This window comes from Myotis brandtii, unplaced genomic scaffold (assembly GCF_000412655.1).
Source record: "Myotis brandtii unplaced genomic scaffold, ASM41265v1 scaffold59, whole genome shotgun sequence".
Taxonomy (NCBI): Eukaryota; Metazoa; Chordata; class Mammalia; order Chiroptera; family Vespertilionidae; genus Myotis; species Myotis brandtii.
Genome location: NW_005370223.1, coordinates 4,355,757 through 4,379,089, shown reverse-complemented (window position 1 = coordinate 4,379,089; position 23,333 = coordinate 4,355,757). Strand labels below are relative to the sequence as shown.

General features: G+C 38.8%; 1 protein-coding gene across 1 annotated transcript in view; it reads left to right on the top strand.

Moving 5' to 3' along the window:
- The window catches only part of RGS22 (regulator of G-protein signaling 22), a 104,452-nt gene that overhangs the window by 76,978 nt on the left and 4,141 nt on the right, over window positions 1–23,333 (top strand). Inside the window, exons 15-22 of the mRNA XM_014550218.1 lie at window positions 806–898; window positions 3,826–3,998; window positions 5,268–5,430; window positions 8,393–8,551; window positions 10,806–10,874; window positions 13,411–13,572; window positions 18,206–18,385; window positions 22,253–22,411. Of these exons, the coding sequence (XP_014405704.1) occupies window positions 806–898; window positions 3,826–3,998; window positions 5,268–5,430; window positions 8,393–8,551; window positions 10,806–10,874; window positions 13,411–13,572; window positions 18,206–18,385; window positions 22,253–22,411 (1,158 nt within the window). The remainder of the gene's footprint in view (window positions 1–805; window positions 899–3,825; window positions 3,999–5,267; window positions 5,431–8,392; window positions 8,552–10,805; window positions 10,875–13,410; window positions 13,573–18,205; window positions 18,386–22,252; window positions 22,412–23,333) is intronic.

The following is a 23,333-nucleotide window of genomic DNA, read 5'->3' as shown; positions in this document are numbered from 1 at the left end:
CGGCAAGTCAGGTGGGGAACGTTGGAGTCTGCAGTCACTGGAGCAAGCAAGCCTCATGTTCGCTTCCAGCTGCCTGGCTGCCGGCCGCCATCTTGGCTGACAGTTAATTTGCATAAGGATATGCTGATTAGCCAATGGGAAGGGTAGCGGTCGTACGCCAATTACCATGTTTCTCTTTTATTAGTGTAGATGGTTCAAGACAGGGCATTCATGCCTAAAGGCTATTGCTGTGTTGGCTGTTGTCATATTTTTATTTGACAATCTAAGGGAAAAGAGGTCAGTGCTCCTGAATAAATAGTCAGTATTGCATGTTTTAAAAATTCTTGCAGCCCCTGGTTGAAAATCACTGCACTATATCATTACTTAGAAATGCATGTAATTTTTAAAATATATTTTAATTTTTTTCAGAGAGGAAGGGAGAGAGAGAGAGAGAAACATCATTAATGAGAGAGAATCATTGGTCGGCTGCTTCTGCATGCCCCCTACTGGGGATCAAGCCCCGGCATGTGCCCTGACCGGGAATAAAACCGTGACCTCCTGGTTCATAGGTCGATGCTCAATCACTGAGCCACACCAGCCAAGCAAAATGCTTGTATTTTTTATAGTATGCATTCAAAGCCTGACTTTGCTGTAGCTGCTTTTTTACATTATGTTGGTCTTCCTGCTTTTGCCTCCAAACTAATTTACTTTATTGGCAAATGTATTGGTCTTTAGCCCACTTTTCCTGGCAAATTGTGCATTCTTCCCCCACTTTTTCATAATGCACATACTATTGATGTTACACGTTTTATTATTATTTTATTAGGTGAAGTTGGTGGAAGAAACTCGACAGCTAGACTCTGTCAACTTCAGAAAGCTACAGGCTTTGTATAAAGAGACAGTTTTCAAGAAAGCTGAGGTAAGACAACTCTCTAAAAAAACACACAACTTTTATCCTGAAGAGGATTGCCACCACATATATTGGTGGGGGTGGGGATGGGAATAGATTATCATATATTGATAAGATAGGGAATAGGCAGTTTCATTTTTCTGCTGCTGCTTTGCCAAGGATGCTACAATTTGATAGGTGGCACGTTTTATTGACACATTTAACAACAAAGTCAGAAAAACAAAGCAGATAAGGTAGCACAGGTTGCCAAGTTCCTTGGCTGCCTTAGCTAAGAGCCTTTTCAGAGAGGAAGGGAGAGAGAGAGAGAGAAACATCATTAATGAGAGAGAATCATTGGTCGGCTGCTTCTGCATGCCCCCTACTGGGGATCAAGCCCCGGCATGTGCCCTGACCGGGAATAAAACCGTGACCTCCTGGTTCATAGGTCGATGCTCAATCACTGAGCCACACCAGCCAAGCAAAATGCTTGTATTTTTTATAGTATGCATTCAAAGCCTGACTTTGCTGTAGCTGCTTTTTTACATTATGTTGGTCTTCCTGCTTTTGCCTCCAAACTAATTTACTTTATTGGCAAATGTATTGGTCTTTAGCCCACTTTTCCTGGCAAATTGTGCATTCTTCCCCCACTTTTTCATAATGCACATACTATTGATGTTACACGTTTTATTATTATTTTATTAGGTGAAGTTGGTGGAAGAAACTCGACAGCTAGACTCTGTCAACTTCAGAAAGCTACAGGCTTTGTATAAAGAGACAGTTTTCAAGAAAGCTGAGGTAAGACAACTCTCTAAAAAAACACACAACTTTTATCCTGAAGAGGATTGCCACCACATATATTGGTGGGGGTGGGGATGGGAATAGATTATCATATATTGATAAGATAGGGAATAGGCAGTTTCATTTTTCTGCTGCTGCTTTGCCAAGGATGCTACAATTTGATAGGTGGCACGTTTTATTGACACATTTAACGACAAAGTCAGAAAAACAAAGCAGATAAGGTAGCACAGCTTGCCAAGTTCCTTGGCTGCCTTAGCTAAGAGCCTTCTAGCCACATTATATTCCTTTGAATGTTATTGGTTATTTTCTGTATGGCAACACCTCTATTTGTTGTCAAGTCACAAAAGAGTTAAATTGCGTTTTCCAAACAGAAAAGAGGCTATTGTATGCCATCAGCAGGCAAAACAATTTCTTAAAATATGGAAAGAATTTGGGGAGTTCAATTTAAAAGACTATAGGATTGCCTAGGATGTGCTCTGATTGGTAGGTTAGCTTGCTGCTGGGGTCCGGCCGATTGGGACTGAGCGAGAAGAGCTGGACACACCCTGGAGCCCTCCCACGATCCCTCCCTGACTGGCCAACCTCCTGCGTCCCTCCCCAGCCCTGATCATGCACCAGTGGGGTTCCTTAGCCTGGCCTGCGCCCTCTTGCAATCCAGGCTGAGGGACTGCCCCCACACCACAGTGCACAAATTTCACGCACTGGGCCTCTAGTATTACATAAAATGTAAGAAACAATAACACTGGTGTTGTATGATCTTATTTATATAAAATTGCATATGTATTTCTACATATGTACATATATACAAAGAGATAATCCGGAAAGATGTTCACCAAAATATTAAAGATAGCTCTGAGTGAGCTTGGAACAGAGGGAAGGCAAGGGTAGGGGTTGGGGGAGGAAAGATTAACCGGGGAACTTATATACATATATACATAGCCCATGGACACAGACATTAGTGTGGTAAGGGCCTGGGGGAGGGTATGCAGGTTGGAGGGGGTTAATGTGAACAAAAAGAGGCCTTCTGTAACACTGTCAGCCATGAAAATAAAATAAAAAATAGCTCTGAGTGGTAAGGTTTCAGGTGATTTTTACTTTCTTCTTTGTACCTATTTGAAATTTTTATTCTTTTACAATAAAGTTTTACAAAAAACAATGAAGTTATTTTTTAAAATGTAACCTTCATGATGGTTGCCTCATTAACACAGAAGTTCTCTATTTGAGACACTACTAATTAATACCTTGGAAAGGATACATAAAAATCCACAAAGATAGCATTTGTAAAATTGTATTTTAAACTTTATGAACTAAAATTTATAATGCTCCCCATGATTATCCTTCTTCCTATGAAAATGGATTTTGAAAATATTGGCAGTTTATATCATGGTCTGGTGCTTTTCAAAAACATATAGGGAGATGAATTAATCATACAATGAATTACAGAAAGAATATGGCTTGTAAACTGTCTGCAAAACATCAGAGGTTTTAAAAATACCCCCTAATTAACTTTTATATGAAGGAGATTATATTTAAAGGATGTAATCTTTATTAGAAAAGCATCTTACATTACTGTGTAGCTTTTGAAATTAAGTTATAGATAAAAGAATGTTTTATGGTCATGATATATTGTTAAGAAAAGGAACCAAGTTATAAAACTATACATAGTTGTATAGTCCTGCCCTCATTTTTAATAAACTACATGTATGTAGACAAAAAGAAATCTAGAAGGGTATATATAAAAAAGCTAATGGTGGTTATCTCTGAATGGTAGTATTATGTATGCTTTTTGTTTTCTTTTTATTATAAAAGACATTACTTCTGTACTAACAAAAATAATAAAATTAATATTTTATAAGCAAGTATATAATAACTGTTTACTAAATGTTCATGAAAAGAAGGGAATGGAATATAAAGGAACATTAATATTTTATAAGCAAGTATAGAATAACTATTTACCAAAATGTTCATGAAAAGAAAGGAATGGAATATAAAGGAACAGAAGAGAATTTGATGTAAGTTAGAACCAAATTTTAGATTCTAGATTCTTTGGCCTGTTAAGTGTCATTGGCCTAACAGTTAATTTTTATTTCAGTTTATTTAAATTTGAAAAATAATTTGTTGTGCTTAAAAGATTTTTATGAAAAGTATTATTTTACTAGGATGCTACTAGTGAAATTGGAACTGGTATTCCCCCACATCCTGCTGCCACTAAATCAACAGAATACTGGAATATTGTCCCTGCAGAATATAAGAATTTTAATTTTAATAATCTCCTTAACAACAAACTGGAGTTTGAACATTTCCGTCAGTTTCTTGAGGCTTATTCTGCAAGGTAAGGAACATAACCATTGTAAATTATATTACTCTCTTAAAATATTCTTTTCTAAGCTACTTAATTTTTTTAAGCTGTATGGGTAACTTTTTGTTGGGGCATGCAGTTTAAAAAGAGCAGCCTCTAAAATCTTATGTAAGTGGTTAAATAATATTTGTTGATACTTTTAGCATTGGCTAAATTAAAACACCAGCATGGTTTATTTATTTATATATGTTTTTGTTATCCTTACCTGAGGATATTTTTCCCATTGTTTTTTTAGAAAGAGTAGAAGGGAGTGAGGAGAGAGGAAGAGGGGGAGAGAGAGAGAAACATCAATGTGAAAGAGACACATCGATTGGTTGCCTCCCGCACACGCCCTAACGGGGCGGGGATCAAACCTGCAATTCAGTATGTGTCCTTGACCAGAAATTGAACCCACCACCCTTTGGTGCTCAGGCCAGTGCTCTATCCACTGGCCCACATTGGCCAGGGCAATACCAGTGTGTTTTATCCAGTCCCTTTTCTGCTGTTTCTTTTGCATTTGTCTAGACAGGTGCTTCAATTACTATTTGAGAGAGATTCATTGATTGGCTGCCTCCTGCACTCTCCCTACCAGGGATCAAGCCCGCAACCAGGGCATGTGCCCTGACTGGGAATCAAACTGTGACCTTCATAGGTTGATGCTCAACACTGGCTGGCTTCAATTACTCTTTCTGAGAAGTGTCTCTTTTATATTTCACTGAGCTATTGAAATTAATGTAATATTTTATAACTTTTGTTAGCTGACACGTAAATAAAATGTAGTTTTGCACAGAATCTTGGTACCTTATAAAATATTTATCTAATATAAAATGTTCATATTTTTTCTAATAATTTTCTCACAAGTTAGTAGAGATTGATTGGACTTGGGAGCCACATTTCAGATACATAGTTTCTGTTGGTGCTGAGGATTATTTTAAATGTAGCTTGTTGCCAAACAGACGTGCAGTAGATGGGATGTTCCCATATCTGAAACTGAGAGTACTAGTCCAGCGTTCACGGAAGAACTCCGAGACCCCACCAACAATGGTGAGAGTTATTTTTCTGCCCCCAGGACCCCTGGTATTCATTCATATTTTTAGCCAGGATGAGAGGCAGTATTGTACTTACTAGTTTCACGATCTGATCACTTGTGCTAATTGGTCAAGACAACCACTTTTTAAGTTCTCTAAAAACAACAGCTTGGTTTGGGGTTTAGTAGAATTGAGAGAAATAAATAAGAAAGGCTGTACTTTGTTTTTATTTTAGCATCGACCTGATGTGCTGGGCAGACATTGAGCAGTTCCGAAGTATACCTTACAAAGATCGAAAGCTAAGGGAGGCAAAATCTATTTATATTAAAAACAAATACCTGAATAAAACGTATTTCCTTGGACCTACCAGTCCAGCTTCTCCGTATCAGCAGGATCAGGTATCAACGTGAAAAGATATTTCCTATATTGACGTATAAGAACCAGTCATTTCTTTCTCTTTGCCAGCAACCTGAAAGTCATCTTTTTCATTTGCTTTTATGACTTAAATGCTAGACACGTTGGGTATCTCGTTTTTTAGGTATTCACAAGTATCTATAAAATAAATGCCTTTAAAACTCAAGTATTACATATTATTAAATGCGTTATCTTAACAAGTAATTTATAGAATTAAAAACAATAACCTTTCATTCATTCATTCATTCATTCATCTGCTCATTCAGAAAATACGAGTGCCTGACATGCTGGACACTCCCAGGTGCTCAGGAGAAGTGGTGAACTAGAGGGTCAAGTCCAGTCAACAAGCAGGAAAACTGCCATTTTCAGCCATTAAGCTTCATCGTTACTTCTTTTCTTTGCTTCTATTAACGGCTATTACTCCAGACGTAACTGATCTTAAAACAATCCTGTTTGCCATTGTATTGTCCCCAGAAACTGTTTTTATTGACCAGGAACATAGGTTTGGTCATTTTATTGGACCAAAGTCACATGGTCTGAATCACAACTTATTAATAACCATAGCATTATTATTATTTACAGCAAACAATTCTTATTGGGATTCAGCCGTGGGTTTGATCACATAACATATGGCTCAATTTTTGTGCTTTAAAAATTTCTCTAGTTTGAAGTTTGCTAGTCTACATGACCACCTAGAGATCAAACGACAGCACTTGACTTCCTTATATTGGTAATGTGAACAGATGCATATTCTGATGCCATACATTTATAAAATACAAATCTCAGATGAATGCTAAATTAGTACATGAAAGAAAAATTCAGAGATGTTCACAAGTAGAGCCTACCAAATTAAAAAAGCTCAGTCTTTGCAGGGGGAAATAAGCAAAAGTCCTTGGGAATAAGAGGAAGAAAAAGTGGTAAAATTAAGCAACCTTGACAAAAATGCCTTGCTGTTTGTTAGTTCCCTGATGTGTTAGCCAAAGAGGTTGGTATTTCACTAAGCACGAGCATGAAGTAAGCACGTGGAAGAATTTGTTTTCTCTTTGGTTTGTGCTACATTGGTGAGGTTCGGTGGTATCGGATGCTACTGTGTGAACCCTCCATAGTATAACATGCTGAGAACTTAAAATTACTTTTATTTTTATTTACTTATTTTACACTTAAGGATATTCGTATTGCATTATGCTTTCTATAGATCATGGGTCCATGGGCTAATTGCAGTTGTGTGGCCAATTTGCTCTTTGATTAGCAAAGTAATCCTTTCTCTTTAATACAGGAAAACAATAGTGTAATTGTTAATGTTATTAGATTAATAATAAAGAATGGCTAAGAGGGTTTCTCTTTTTATATATTTTAATTTTTTAAAGTATTTTATTGATTTTTTTTTTTTAGAGAAAGAGGAAAGGAGAGGGAGAGAGAAACATCAATGATGAGGGAGAATCATTGATTGGCTGCCTCCTGCATGCCCTGCTACCAGGGATAGAGCCCACAACCCCGGGCATGTGTCCTGACTGGGAATCTAACGGACAACCTTTCAGTGCATAGGACTATGCCCAACCCACTGAGCCATACCAGCCAGGGTTGTTTTGTGTGTGTTTTAAGATTTTGTTGATTTTTTTTGAGAGAGAGAGAGAGAGAGAGAGAGAGAAGAGAGAAGAGAGAGAGAGAGAAAGAGAGAAAGAAACATCAATCACCCTAACCCATTTGGTTCAGTGGATAGAGTGGTAGCCGCAGACTAAAGGGTCCCAGGTTCAATTCTGGTTAAGGACATGTACCTTGGTTACAGGCTCAATCCCCAGGGGGGGATGTATATGGGGCAGCTGATCAATGTTTCTCTCTCATCGATGTTTCTAAGTCTCTATCCCTCTCCCTTCCTCTTTGTAAAATCAATAAAATATATATTTTTTAAAATTGATGTGTTGCTTTCTCTATGTGTCCCTTCCCCTTCCCCCCACAGCAGGGCTCCAACCCACAACCTAGGTATGTGCCCTGACCGGGAATCAAACCCATAACTTTGTGGTATATGGGACCAATTGAGCCACTCTGGCCAGGGCTCTCTCTTGTTTTTATGGAAAACAATTTATTAGTAGGATTCAATTAATCTTATTAATCAAAGGAGAACTGTAAAGAAGGCCATTTTTCCAATGAGCAGTCCAAAAATTTTGAGTGGTTTGTACACAGGAACGGATAGAAAACAGAATGATTTATAGTGGGAAATAGCCATTAATAGCTGTTGAAGCCAATACATATGCAGAAGAGAGATTGGGGGCACAAAGAATTTGTTTTACAAAAGGTACTGCCTGTGCGAGTCAGACTACTGTCTGTGTAACCTTTCTCTTCTTCCTCTGCCTCTCTGTTCTTCTTAGAAATTGTTGGAGTAGCCCTACATTGCTACCACCACCAGCAACCCACCATCCCCAACTCAAAAGTTTGGGTATTATACACATGTATAATATGTGAGTCAAGGCTGTCTCTTTACTAAGACTCACTTTCCTCAGACACAAAAGAAAACGATTTCTCAAACATGTCCATTTGACTAGAATCACCGACTCACAGAATATTAGACCTAGAAGAGGATTTAGGAAACGAATACGCTAACGCCCTCATCTTACAGTTGACGACACTGAGGCCAGGGAGGAAAAAATGGCATTGCTTGTGCTCATACAGGACAAAAACCCCATTCCTGTGTTCTTTGAGATATATCATAAGCAAAATCACACACCCAAAACAACCATCCCAGAAACCTCACAATTCTCTGTTTGGTGGTAGAGGAGTTATCTGTCTTTCTATACACCAAAGAGCCAGGAGACACTTTACAGAAAATGAGAATTGTGCCACCTGTCAGTGCTCAGCGAACAGTTTCAGGTGAATTAACAAATTAATGACTAGTAGTGCTTCTTTCCCCACACAGACGTTTGCAGTTTCTGTTTTGTTGTATTTTCTTAGATCATGAGTTTGTGTGGTGGCTGGGGCAAAACTCTCCATGAGCAGCTTGACCCGCCTGTTTTCGTTGAAGTTCAGAAGCATGTCCTAAAAAGGATAGAAAATGTGTGGTTGCCACTGTTTCTTGCAAGTGAACAGTTTGCAGCACGTCAGAAGATAAAGGTACGTAAGTTAGTACTATAATCTTTGGATAGCGATGGACAGTATCTCTCGAAACTCAAATGCATGTAGGTGTTGACCCAGCCATTGTACTTCTTGGCGTCAGACTTCCGAAGTTTTACTCTCAATACTGCCATATATTAATTGTACAGCTTTCTGTCTTATAACCTTAGTCTTCTCATTTAAAAATAAAGGGGGGGTTAATAAGAGTAATTGCTTAAGATTGTTGTAAAGATGAAATGAAATGAATGATATATGTTTAGTTTCTTAGCATGGTGCCTGGCACAAAGCAAACACTGAAATATCATCTACTAATATAGTTGTTTTTTATATTATTATTATTATTATTATTATTAATTTCTCACATAAATGGGCAAGGATATACAAGGGGGAATACTTAAATGAATTATGAGAATTTCATACTATGAAAAAACCATGCAGATTTTCATATAAAATGATATTAAAATATAAATTGAGATTTCCACAGGTACTGATATGAAAGATTTTATCTGAGTGGAAAAACCAGGATGCAGAACAGTATATAGAAGATAATTCAATTATATATACTTACATCTATATATCTATTTATATGTTTCTATCTCTAGACATTTATCCATCCATCTATCTATTTTTATGTTTATGAAAAAAATATCTAAGAGGAATGGCTTTAGGGAACGAGAAAGATTTTTACTTTACTTTGAAAGTGGTATGAGATTTTTTTTTGTTTCTTTGCTTTATTTATTTTATTTTATTTTATTTTATAAGAAGCATGTATTACTTTGATAATTTAAAATGTCATTATCACACCTAAAAATAGGAAAACCTGATCTTTACAAAAACAACACAAGGACAGAGAGCATGTGACTTTAGTATGCAAAGCACAAGCTATTAGTAATGATGGGGAAAAATCCAAAAAAAAAAAGTTTACCAAACACTTAGAGGCTTACTTACCTTAGTCTTCTGAGAACCTTAAGTTGTGGAAAACACAGCACACCTGGGCACATAGGATTTATAACATGGAGAGAAGCTGACTTGCTTTAGTTCCTGGAAATAAGCTTTGGAATAACTCAAATTTCCTCATTCCTTTCTTCAGGCTGACTCCAGTTCTCTATCCAAAGCCAAGTTTAGATATTTAACCTAGTAATATAACTTACCACATTTCCCCACAATAATCTTACTGTAACTTACAGTTATTTCCTGACTTAGCATTGGGTGGCCAACGACATCAGCTGATTTGGGCAACCTTAAGCCAAAGACAGAAGAGAAGGGAGAGCATCTATGATAATAAAAGCGTAATATGCTAATTAAACTGGACATCCTTCCGGACGACCTCCTGGACGAAGCTGGGGCTGCGAGGGAAGCCAGTGCTGGCAGCTGGGGGAAGGAAGGCCTACTCTTGCACGAATTTCATGCATCAGGCCTCTAGTTTGTTATAAAGTGCTGCTGGAGCATCTCACACACTTAGGGGGAGAGTTGACACCCAAGCTTTAGGAGGGTCGGGGGCCAGGCCGAGGCTGTCGGAAAGACTCCGCAGTGACTCCGTCCTGTGTCTCTAGCTCAGCTTCTGGGTCTGTCTGTGGGAAAGAGGTAAAGTCACACAGGACAGACTTGGCAGGAGTGAGTCCCAAGAAAGGGAAGATAGTGCCAATCGGCAGTAACCTCAGGAGGTATCTTCTGCATTTTCTGCCTGTATTGAGTACCTTTTGTACTCATCTAAAATTAGTGTGGCTAGATAATAGCACACAAATCTGGCAAGTCCTAATTATCTCCTCAGTTTCCATGTGACCCAAAGTGGAAGTACCATCTACATTTAGGGCAATGCAGTTGGCTGTTATTGTCTCCATTTTGCAGATGAGGAAACTGTTCAGAACAGAGAACTTGAGTAACTTGCCCAAGGACAGGGGCAGAACTTTCATTTCTACGTCTGATCCTTTTTCTTCTGAACTGCCCCATCTCTTATCCACGCTTACCTTACCTCATTTATATATAATTTCAGAGAGGAAGAGAGAGGGAGAAAGAGATAGAAACATCAATGATGAGAGAGAATCATTGACTGGCTGTACACCCTCTACTGGGGATCAAGCCCACAACCTGGGCATGTGCCCTTGACCCGAATCAAACTCAGGACCCTTCAGGCCTACGCTCTATCCGCTGAGCTAGGGCTACCTCATTTTTAAAAAGCTAATAAATTATTAAATGATTTCAAAACTTTAGACATTCTGAATCATTGAGATAAGATCATTGGTTCTGCTTTTAGTTACAGCTGAAAGAAGCAACTGATGAGCTCTTACTGCAGAAGCATGAAGAGAAAATTGGGATCTGGAAGGTAAGTACCATTTGTTATATTCTTCCTCCTGTACGTTCTACTCTGTCAAAGTATCTTTCTCCCTCTGCTTGTTCATAAATCCTCATTGTAGACTGTTTTCTAAGCCACCAATTGACTGCCAACACTGCTGTAATTGGCTGATGGGATCTAGTGGAAAGTGTGACCGTATCAGGGCCTTCTTAGAAAGTTCCTTTACCTGCTCAATCCCAGAAGTGTCCATTGGACTTTCAATATGTCTTTTTTGTTAATCCTCACCCAAGAATATTTTTTCCATTATTTTTAGAGAGAGTGGAAGGGAGGGGGAGAGATAGAGGGAGAGAAACATCAATGTGAGGGAGACACATCAATTGGTTGCCTCCCACACGCACCCCAACCTGGGCCGGGGATGGAACCTGCAACCGAGGTTCATGCCCTTGACCAGAATTGAACCAGGGACTATTCGGCCAAAGGGCCAACACTCTAGCCACTGAGCCAAACCGGCTAGGGCTCAATATGTATTTTTATTTATTTTCCTTGTGATGGATTTATTGAGACAAATTGTTCATTCCAGCATCTGGTAGGATATTTATTACTGAGAGTAGGTTACACAAAAGGATTAAGAAGTATGCAATAGAATCAGCAGGTTAAATTACCTTACGTTATCCCCCTTGATTTAGAATTACATTTTAGCTTTAAAAGAATTAAGATACCTATCATTTTGGTGGTTTTTTAAATCACATAATATGATACCTTACTAGAAATAGCCTATTTTGCTTCTTAATAAGTGTGATAAATACAGTATTCTTTTTGATCCTACAAATTTCTGGGTATTTATCCTTCTACAAGTCTTGATAAAATGTTAAACTAGACCCAGGGAAAAAAACTAACAAACTAACAAAGACAAGACTTTATCTGACTGATAGGAAGTGTGTATATGTTAGGCTCCTCTTTTTCTGTATTTTCCTCTTGAAAGGAAAGAAAACCTGTTCTTATGTTTGTCTTTTGCTATATTTTTATTGACATGCTAAGTACAATAAGCTCATATTTCATATTATTATGCATTATATATTGTTATTTTTTGTTCAGTAAAATTACAGGCTTTAGTTAAATTACTAAGGTTTAGTATCTTAAGAAGCAGGTCTTAAAACGTTATTTGCTGAGTGGGTTTTAAACAAACATCCCATTCTAATACATAGTTGTTCCTATTTATAGGGCTGTAATTTTAATATGGACCATATGGTGAGGGTCTTAACTACTTGTGCACAGAACACGGCCTGTGCCTCACTGAAACAGTGATAGACATCTCCTCGCCTTATCTGGGTTCAAGGCATCACCATCCATCTCGACTGCCTGGAGTTGCCTTCAGTTTTCAGTTTCCAATTCAGATGTCGTCCCGAAGGCCCTTCTCAGTAACGCTTTTACTTCTCCAGGCAGAACTAGTTGCTCCTTCCTTCGGGTTCCCGCAGCACTTTTTACATAACTCTCTCAAGCCTCATTTTGATGGTCACATAGAATGAAACAGTCTATCAAACTTATTTTATGCATGATCAGTAATGGCTATTTATCATGTGTTTTGTTTGTTACTGTAATTCCTAGGTCCACCTAAAACATTGACTTTGGAATGATGCATGGTTGTAGGCTAAACTCGGATTTGGGGAACTCCAATAAAATGTATCCAGTAAAAAAAAAATCTATTTAGTAAATTCATTAAAATGTGTGTTTTTTTTTGTCATCTAAGAGGCTAACGAGAGATGAATATGTGATCTAAATGGTCAAAGTAAAAGAAGTAGACATCTTAAAACTGTGAAGATATAAAATAAGTAATACCTTTAAGCATTAATAAAACACCACGGCTCCTTCAGGCTTTTTGTTATGTAAAGTGCATCCTCAGTCAGAGGAAGTCTGTTATTAAAAATAATGTATTAATAATTATTTCTTCTTATTAATTCTTAATCACAATTTGTTATTAAAATAATATAAAGATAGTTCACCAAAATATATGATCTTTCCAGGGTAGAATTATAGTGAAGCTCCACAGTGAATTTCCTATTTAAATTAATAGAATTAATTGGTAATTATTTTTGGAAAAATTTGAAAAAATATCTTAAATGTTCAACTGCTTTTACTTTTTAAAAGGTAGGAGAATTATATGTAACAATATGTGAAACCATAACATAAACAATAATATAACAATGTATAATCATAACATCATGATTATTTTGTCCCATTTAAGCACAGAACTCATACTATGCACTAAAATGCAGTTTTTCAGCATCGTCTCAAACTGTAATAATTAACATTCTTAAACAGTGTAGTCATATGCTCTAAATCAACCAATCATTTCTTTTTCTCTCTACCCCTTAACAAAATGCCATAAAAATGTGAAGGAGACAAAGGTGAGAGGATCAGAGGGAGAAAGTTCCCAAATTCTATTGTATCCAGGCCACCAATTTCAACAGTCAAAAGTAAAGGAGATAGAACGTGGTGATTTTCAGTCTAATGACTTTGTTTACATTTCAGAACGCAGCTAATTTTCTGTTCTCTCTGATTTGGGCAGCCTGTGGAGAGTAAATGGATATCTTCATCTTCTGAAATCATTGCTTTCCGTAAAGCATTATTGAATCCAGTTACTGCAAATCAATTTCAACGGTTCGTGGCTCTAAAAGGAGATTTATTGGAAAATGGGGTGCTCTTTTGGCAAGAAGTACAAAAATATAAGGTATTTTATTGGGAGTGGGAGAAGACCACCTTTTTCTAAGGAGGGGATGCATTAACATTGATTCTGAACTGGAACATGATGGAGAATATATCCCAATTTTGCCACCTTCATACAAATATGAGAATATTGAAGTGTTTATATTTCTATTTTAGATACATTATTATTGTACAATGAAGAGTGAGAGTGAGCCCTAAATGACTGTATAGGTTCTTAAAGGTAGTCCCATATATGATCTAAGGAGAAACTTTTTGAAAAGTCTTAACTATATTTTTGCATATCACTTATCTATAAATGTACTATATACATCTTCCCCTAAGGTGTCCATATTCAGTACTTCAACCAAGACTTCTTTATAAGAATTCCCAACCATATTTACAGCAAGAGTAATCAAAGATAGTGGATTATAGATAAATAAACCAACAGAGATGAGAGAAGCTTTCCTGTTAGAAAATGGCAAGATTCTCTTTTTTTTTAACTTTTTTTTAAAATGTATTTTATTGATTTCAGAGGAGGGAGGGAGAGGGAGAGGGAGAGGGAGAGAGAGAGAGAGAGAGAGAGAGAGAGAGAGAGAGAGGAAGAGGAAAACATCAATGATGAGAGAGAATCATTGATCGGCTGCCTCCTGCACGCCCCCTCTGGGGATCGAGCCCGCAACCCAGGCATGTGCCCTTGACCAGAATCGAACCTGGGACCCTTCAGTCCACAGGCCGACACTCCATCCACTGAGCCAAACCAGCCAGGGCAAATGGCGAGATTCTTAACAAAATAAATGTGAGCCCAGCCAGTGTGGCTCAGTGGCTGAGCGTCGACCCATGAACCAGGAGTTAACGGTTCAAGTTACGGGGGCAGGGCACATACCCAGGTTGCAGGCTTGATCCCCAGAAGGGGTTGTGCAGGAAGCAGCCGATCGATGATGTTTCTATCTCCCCCTCTCACTTCTCTGAAATCAGTAAAAAAAACAACAACAAGTGCTTAGTTTCAAAAAGCAGTTTATTTTCAGGTTTAAGTGTTTAATGAAATCATATAGAATCTTTGCATTGAAAAAGGGGAGAGGTCTTTGTACGTTATACAGTCCAGACTTGGATACAGGAATGTTGTCTAGAAATACCTAAAAGTAGGCATGTAGCCGCCGCTTAAACACTCCCAGGGGTAGCAGGTTCATTCCCACTATAAAAGGAGGGAGTAAAAATAAAACTAGAATTTAAGAGGATAATGCTTTCAATTGGCCTATAAATATGTATTATGTAGCATGAATACTCTGCTCCATATATATTCTGTATAGTTAGTAGTTGCTCAATAAAATCTATTTCTAAACTTTCTCCAACATACCACGAAATTGTTTTCTATACTTTTCTACTAACAACAGTTTTTGTATTATTCACAGCTTAGAAATTTTCTCAGGAAAAAAATGTTTTAGAGATAAGTTTTTTCAAAATTTGTCATGAGATAAGTAATATTAAAGTGTTTTTTTGAGAATTAGAAAGGAGGTAGTTTGTTTTCCAAAATAGGCAATTATGTATGGGTAGAAGTATCTTCAAGCTAATATGAGTCTGCGTAAGCCCAACCTTGTTAAGACAAGAGGTGATGAGATAAACCTTCCAAAATAAGTATTTAAAAAAATGTAGGCTCATTCATAGTCAACCCTTAATTTTGTGACTATTCCTTCTTCAAGGCTGCCCTTGGTCTTCATTTAGGTATCTTTTCTGTATCATAGAATGGAGGATGTATAATAGTAAGTCGCTATTAAAAATCATGCTATAGGAGTGAATTTGTTCATTCAGTAAGCATTTCTTAAGTATGTAATGTACTAGCCATGATGCTAGATTGTAGGAATAAAAAAGGTGAATATAACACATTGCCCTCTGCAGGAAGGGAGACGTCTGTGAAAATCCACAGTATTGATTATGACTTATGCTCTAACTAGGTGTTCCCACAGAGGAGGGAATGAGGCAGGGAAGGTGGTAGGTCAGGGAAGTGTCCGTAGATGAAATAATACTAGGATTGGGTCTTGAGGGAATTTGCCAGGTAGAAAGCATTCCACCTAGCAAAGTCCTACTGAGCTCACTTCTATATGGTTTACTCTTACTGTTTGCTATCTGCCAGATAGTGTCTTAATACTTTTCATGTCATAACTAATTTAATCGCCATAAGAATCCTATGAGCCCTGGCCAGGTGGCTCAGTTCATTGGAGTGTCATCCCATAACACCAAAAAGGTTGTGGGTTCAATTCTCTGTCACGGCACATACCTAGGTTTCAGGTTGGATCACCAGTTGAGGCGTGTGGGGGAGGCAGCTGATTGACGTTTTTCTCTCACATGGATTTTTTTTCACTCTCTCCCTCTTCTCCCTCCCTCCCTCCCTCCCTCCCTCCCTCTCTCCCTTCTTCTCCCTCTAAAATCAATAAACAAATCCTCAGGTCATGATTTTTTTTTAAGTGAATACTGCTAATCTCCACTAAAAAAAAAGAAAGAAAAAGAATCCTATGAGGCCAGAGCTGTTATTCTCATCATTTTATGGATGAAGAAGCTAAGGCACAGAAAAGTTAAGAAACTCCTGACATCATACAGCTAATTAAGTGGTAGAGCTGGAATTTGAACCAAGGCATTCTGTTGCTAAAACTCATGCTCTTATCCACTAAGTTATACTCCCTCCCAGTGATGACTGTAGCAATATGCAAAGAGATGGCTACAGTGACCTTAATCAGATTGTTCTCAATTGTGAAAAATTGGAAAGAACCCAAATATTCAACAACAGGACAGTGGTTACTTAGTTATGATACAATAGAATACTCTGCAGCCATTAAAAATATGCTGTAGGAGAATAATCAATGATGGGAAAGATACTTATTTTATTCATTTAAAAAAAACACACCCAGCTACTAGAAAACAGTATGATTTCATCTAAAGTGTGTCTCCATAGAGAAAAGACTGGTCGCATATGTTCATTCAATAGATACTTATTGAGCACCTACCAAGGGCCATGCTACGTCCTGAGGAGTCAGCTGTGACCAACACAGCCTTCCCTCTCAGACAGTGACAGACACGGCAGTCACAGCGGTGTGCTTAGTGCAGTGGTGGGAGAAGCACAGGTTAGCAAGTGCCTCCGGCGGACATCTCCCCTGTGTGCCTACCCAGAGACTGTTATGGCAGGAAACGTTCACTAGGCCAATGGTATAGTAGAAAGAGCAATCAGGAAAAAAATCAGTTTTCATTGTCTAAATACTCTCCCTTCATCTCAAAATTAAACTTCACAATTTTTTTTATTCCATAAGCCTCATATTTTATAGTTACAAATCAGGCTCACCAAATAATTATGATGATAATCTCACTAGTAATGGCAAAAAATACATTTTGGGTAATATGCCAACCGTGGTATACCTAGGCATTTTTGGAAGGGATACTAAATTGAGTAAAAAAATGCTAACCGTTGTCTCAATGTAACATAACAAGCTTTTTTCACATGTAACTTATGCCAAACTGTATGTGAAGTTTTATATGGCAAGCACTAGAATTTTCTTGAATAGTATCCATCAGACATAAGTTATTACAATGCCCATCATTCAGTGAGTACTTAATAAATGTTGGCTCATTTCTGCCCTAGAATTATTTCCAAATATGTGTACTTTCTAGTGATTTAGAAAACAATGTCTTTGACAGACAAATGCCATAATTCAAGCTAAGCTACCTCTTTATTTTTAAAAAAAATGATAGCCCTACATCTGTGACATAAAACTAGGTCTTTTAAATGCGTGATCACTATTTTTAAGTTCTTCAGCAACAAAGAGGATAAGGTAATAGGTTAATTGAAAAATTATAGGTGCCTACTGACTCACCTGTCACCACCAGCACGTAGCTTATGTAGCTGGCCTTTTTGAGCCCAAATCCCCGTGCTGTAGAAGCAGTTATGGTTGAGAAAGCTTTTGTAACCACCTGTCAGTTGAGTTGGGTGCCTGTTCTCAGTGCTTTCCTGGAACGCTGTGTATGCTTTTATCGTAGCGCTTACCAACTACCTCGAATTGGAGTAACATTGCCATGCTTCTCCTCCAGTAGAAATCGGCCTTTGAAAGGCCAGGTACTGTAAGTGGGGCTCAGCTCAGTGACTGGCATATAGCAGGCACTCAACATAAACTTGCCAAATAAGTCAAAGTCGACACTAGATCTCTTCCTTTGCAGAGGAGAAAGGAGAAGCAGCAATCAGGATTAAAATGAAACCTGTATTTACGTGAGGTATATCCATCAAAGACTTAGGTTCCTCAAACCGAAGAGAAATAAAAGCTATGATATTTTAAGATAGCCTTGGCATGTCCCAGTACCCTCTTGACCTGAAGTTAAAATGTATATATTAGGCCTTGTCCGAATACATCAAGGTTGCGGGTTTGGTCTTCAGTCAGGGCACGTACAAGAAGCAACTAATGAATGCATAAATAAGTGAAACAACAAATCAGTGCTTCTCTCTCTCTCTCTCTCTCTCTCTCTATCTCCCTCTCTCCCTCTCTCCCTCTCTTCCTCTTTCTCTCTCTCAAAATCAATTTTAAAAAAAGTATATATTAGCTGAAAGACATATTGGCACAATTCTATAAAGTGTTCTAATAATCCATTAATCATATATTGTCCTATCTTTCCCCCTTGTCCAGGACTTGTGCCATTCTCATTGTGATGAGTCTATCATCCACAGGAAAGTCATGACTATTATCAACTGCTTTATTAACTCCAGCATCCCACCAGCTTTACAAATAGACATCCCCGTGGAGCAAGCCCAGAAGATTATTGAACACAGGAAGGAGTTAGGACCATATGTATTCAGAGAGGCACAGGTAAGCGATCGGGGCATGTGGCTAAGCATACTTTTAAATAGATTGACAACCTAGGTGTTCTCGTAAAGCTTTTTGCATTATTCATATTTGGCAGGGCTTCAATCATCCTAACACTGGGATTTATCCTAGGTAATGAAAAAGCATCTTTTCATATGCCACAGAACGTAAGAAACTAGCAGTTGACTATCTTGCTGTTGATACTGCACAACAAATAAAATTATTAAATACTACACTTAGACATTGCATGGTTACCATTTTTTGTTTCTAATTTAGAAAACAAGCGAAGTCCTCCTTCCTTTCCCACCATTCCTATTTCCTTTCAAAATATCCGCTACCACAAAAATGTGTGGCATATGTGTGTCCCAAGATTTGTGTATTTTTAAAGATTGGAATATTCACGTCGCTCATAAAATAAGTGAGAGGAGATTTAAGTACCCGACCAACATAAAGTACACAAGCTCATGAAAGGAAAGCCATGCCTGTTAACCTGCTCACATTACTTCTTCTTAAGATAAATAATAGAAAACAGCGATTTGATGAACATAATTTATTTGCATTTTGAAAAGCCTTTTACCGATGTTGTTCCTGAAAAATGATTAAGAAAAATAAATTATAATAGAGGTAATAGGGAAGGCCCTGTCATGACTTAAGTGATATGAAGCAGAGATTGGGGGTGTGATTGCCCTGGAGCATGGAAAGAGGCCATTACTCCTTAACGTGCATTTGTGAGCCAGCTGTGCTCTAAGTCCTCCAAGGGACTGAAAGTGGACTCACAATCCAAATTGTGCATTAAAATCGGCGAAAATATCGAGGAATGATTGAGGATGTGCTAGAGAGGAACAGAGAAAACGTGGTGCCAGAATCGTGGCGTCTGTGAACGAAGGGATCTGAGAGATCACGCAGCCGGGCCTGGGCCCGGGCCTGCCGATAACCGGGCCCCAAGCCGGTCCGCCCGTCCGCATCAGAGGCCTTGAGCCAGGCGGTCGGTCCGCACAGCGTCCAGGGGAGTCCTCTCGTGTATGCCTTCTACCTGATTTCCGAAAAGGAGTCCCTGGCCCGTAAGAGAATAGTTATTTAGGGGCCTCACCCCACCAAATCTGTTACTCCTCCTGTGTTTCCTAAGAAAGCTCAGAGAATGGTCAGAGGCCTGGGCACCGTCTCCACGCCCCCCTGGCCTCCATGCCCTGGCCGCCAGATCTTCATTCCCTGAAAGGTATCCCTCTGTCTCCTTGTTCTCTGTCATTCTACCTACTTCTCTCCAACTTCATGTGACTGCCTCAGCCCCACCTGCCAAGTCTCACAGTGATGACCACAGGTCCCCGCCCCCGGGCTCTCTCGAAACCATTTAACTCCCTGCAGATAGAGCCGTCTTTTTCAAAAAGTCCATCTGGTCATGTCACTTCTCTGCTCTCAGTTACAGTTGCTCCCCATTGTCCCCAGAAGGGAGACCGTGCGCCTTCCTACATGTCTCCAACCACATCTCTTACGGCTTATCTCCCAATCTCACCTCATGGTTCTGTAGGCGGCCTAATTCTCTTCCCTCCTGAGCGCTGGGCAGCATCCTCTTCTCCGCCGTGTGCTGTGATGCTATCCTGTACTTGTCCCTGTCAGAACACTTGTTCCACAGAATTGAAAAGGACCGTTCTCATGCCTGACTTTCCCATCAGACTGGGAGGTCGTTGAGGGCAGGGCCTGTTTCCCAGTTTCCTTTGCGTCCTGAACACCTGGCACAGAGGCAACACCAGTAGCATCTTGGAACATGGGAATGAACGATGTGAGAAGAGAGCTATCGCAGCAGAAAGGAGTAAGACCAAGTTGGAAACGCGAGCACACTTGAGAGAAGGGCTAACTAGTAAATTTACCTGTTTTAGGATTGTTATCAGTGTATCCTCACCCGCATCCCTCATCCCTCAGCCAAAGTCCTTATCACTGGACCTTTTTACTCACACTAAAGCCGTTGTCTGTCTGCTGGCAGTGAGCAAAATAGCTCCATATTTATTTTTATGTTTTTTGTTTTTGTTTTTAAATATATTTTATTGATTATTTTTACAGAGAGGAAGGGAGAGGGATAGAGAGTTAGAAATATCGATGAGAGAGAAACATCGATCAGCTGCCTCCTGTACACCCCTCACTGGGGTTGTGGCCGCGACTAAGGTACATGCCCTTAACCAGAATCGAACCCGGGACCCTTCAGTCCGCAGGCTGACACTCCACCCACTGAGCCAGACCGGTTAGGGCAGCTCCATATTTATTAAAACAATGTCTTAGCCACAGTTTGGTTATCTTTTAAGGCTGCATAAGTTTCATGAATAATGTGTAAGTTATTAACCTAACATCTTTAATTACGACTTTCAGAAATGGAGCAATTTGGCCCGGCCAGTGTAGCTCAATGGTTGCGTGTCACCCCATGAACCAAGAGGTCACTAGTTCGATTCCCGGTCAGGGCACATGTCCAGCTCGCAGGCTCAATCCCCAGCAGGGGGCCTGCAAAAGGCAGCGATCAATGTTTCTCTCTCATCCATGTTTCCATCTCTTTATCCCTCTCCCTTCCACTCCCTCTGAAAAAAGAAAAAAAAAAAAGCAATTTTATGTCTGCCTTTGAAAGGTTCTGTGTTAACTAGGTGACTTTTACCGGAAGGCCTTCTAGATGGAAATACATGTATTAAAGAACGACTCAGGTTCTGGAGAGATCACTAAAAAGTAGGGTCAATAGTTGGTAGATAGAGAAGGGGTATTTAAATGTAAGAAGTTCACAGGAAAGCTATCATGGCCCCTGAACAGCGGAGCAGGGGATTATTAAATTAACTACACGGCAGGTAAGTGAAAAAAAAATTAAAGGCCTGCATTTTATTGAATAGAGTATCTCTAGCTTTTGTGTTCACAATCCCAAGAGGCTACAGGATTCAGTGACAAATTTTAGAATTACTAATAATATCCACGTGCAGAAAAGAGGAGTCATGAAACATGACTAATTCAGGACTCTGCTGATCACCGCGGCTTTTACTCTCTAAAAAGTCTTCTTTTCCTCGCAAGAGCTGGCTCCGAGCCTAATGGGATGGTTCATTTTCCTCCAGGGCATTAGGGAAAGGCCATTCCTAGCAACAACATGTTGGGCTTGATCTGATGTGGCAAGTCCTACCTTCTTGGAAGTAATGTCTGCCTCTGGAACTAATGGAAAAACTTGGCAGGGGAGTTTGAGCAACAATTCTTATCTCTATAAATATCACAATTAATCACTTGCTGTGGAGTGTCCTCATAGAAAGCACTTGTCCAGGATACCACTCTGCTTTTTAAATGTTACTTTTCTTGCTCTCACATAAAAGAGAGATTGTATCATTTAAAAGTTACTCAAGATTTATTCTTAGATCTGCAGCTTTGTTTAAGAGCTTTTCCAGAGGTAAATGGTATTTCCTTTCTCTCAAAAGAAAGAAAAGGGGAGAGGGGAGAGGAGTTCCCTTGATGGACTGAATATTTGGAATACTTGCATAAAACAGCAGAGTGTGTGGCAGATCCGCTAGTATATGCTTTAAAAGAAAACATAAATTCCTTATTAAAAAAAAAAGACCTAATGGATTCTTTATTCATACAATCAATTGGTTAGGGAAACATAAAGAATAAAGTGACCTTTAAGTGTATTTTAAGAATTTTTTTTTTTTAAAGAAAGACTTCTCATTGGTAGTAAAAAAAAATTGATGATAAGCATGTGCCGAGCTAAACTATACCAAGATGTCTGGCGACAATAAGTTGGAGGAAACATGCTGTATATTAAAGATGCAATAGTTAATCCATTATTATGGTGAGTTAGAGTTTAAAACGGTACATTTGTATAACATTGTAACCTGAGACATACTTTGTTTTTTTATACAGATGACAATTTTTGGAGTTCTGTTTAAATTTTGGCCTCAGTTTTGTGAGTTTAGGAAGAACCTAACTGATGAAAAAATTATGAGTGCGTTAGAGAGAAGAAAAGAATATCACAGGCAGAAAAAGAGGTCGACAGTCGTAGAAGAGGAAAGATTTCAAAAGGTGAGACCAGACTCATTTTGGGTTTAGTCAGACGTATAAAAGCCATTTGTAGAGACACTTGGGCCAGCGAAACATCCAGCAAAGTGACAGAAGACAAACTTCAGGGACTTTTAAGCCCTTATTTGGAGGTTTCAGACTTGGTTTTGAATTCCTTAAAATTCATCTCCAATGTCGTCTTTTCTACGTGAAGGCTTCCTTGATACTCTCCTGGGCAACTTAAGAACTCACGTCCACTGTAGTCACTCGTAGGAACCTCTCTTGGGGAGCATGTTATATGGTCTTATGAGTAAGTTTTTGCATTTGTTGTCCTCACTGGACTGAGATTCTTAAGGATAGTATCTGTCTTCTTCATCTGTGTCTCATAAGCACTTACACCAGTGTCTAGCACACATGCAGTTTAACAATTGTTTACTAAATGAATGGGTGAATGAATGAACAAATATTATGTACTGAGGGCAGCACTTTAGAATTATAATTACAGATGTATACATTGATTGTGAAATTTGTAAATATGAATCACAAATTGTTCAGCCTGCCTATTTGTCAGTTAATCTGTCCACTCATTCATCTGCCCATCTTTCTTTCTATTTCTCTATTTGAATTGAAGAGGGATAACTGCTCCCAAATAATGTATTTTATCTTATTTATAAGCTTATGCCTACTCTATTTTATATATATATAAAATATAACACACACACCACACACCACACACATACATACATATATACTAGAAGCCCGTTGCATGAAGATTTGCACAATAGGCCTTCCTTCCCCTGGCTACCGGCACCGGTTTTCCTCTGGAACATGGGACCCAGGCCTTTGTTCTGGCCACAGTGAGGCTTGGCTTCTTCAGTCTTCAGTCTTCAGTCTTCACTCCGCATCTGCATATGCAAATTAACTGTCATCTTTGTTGGGTTAATTT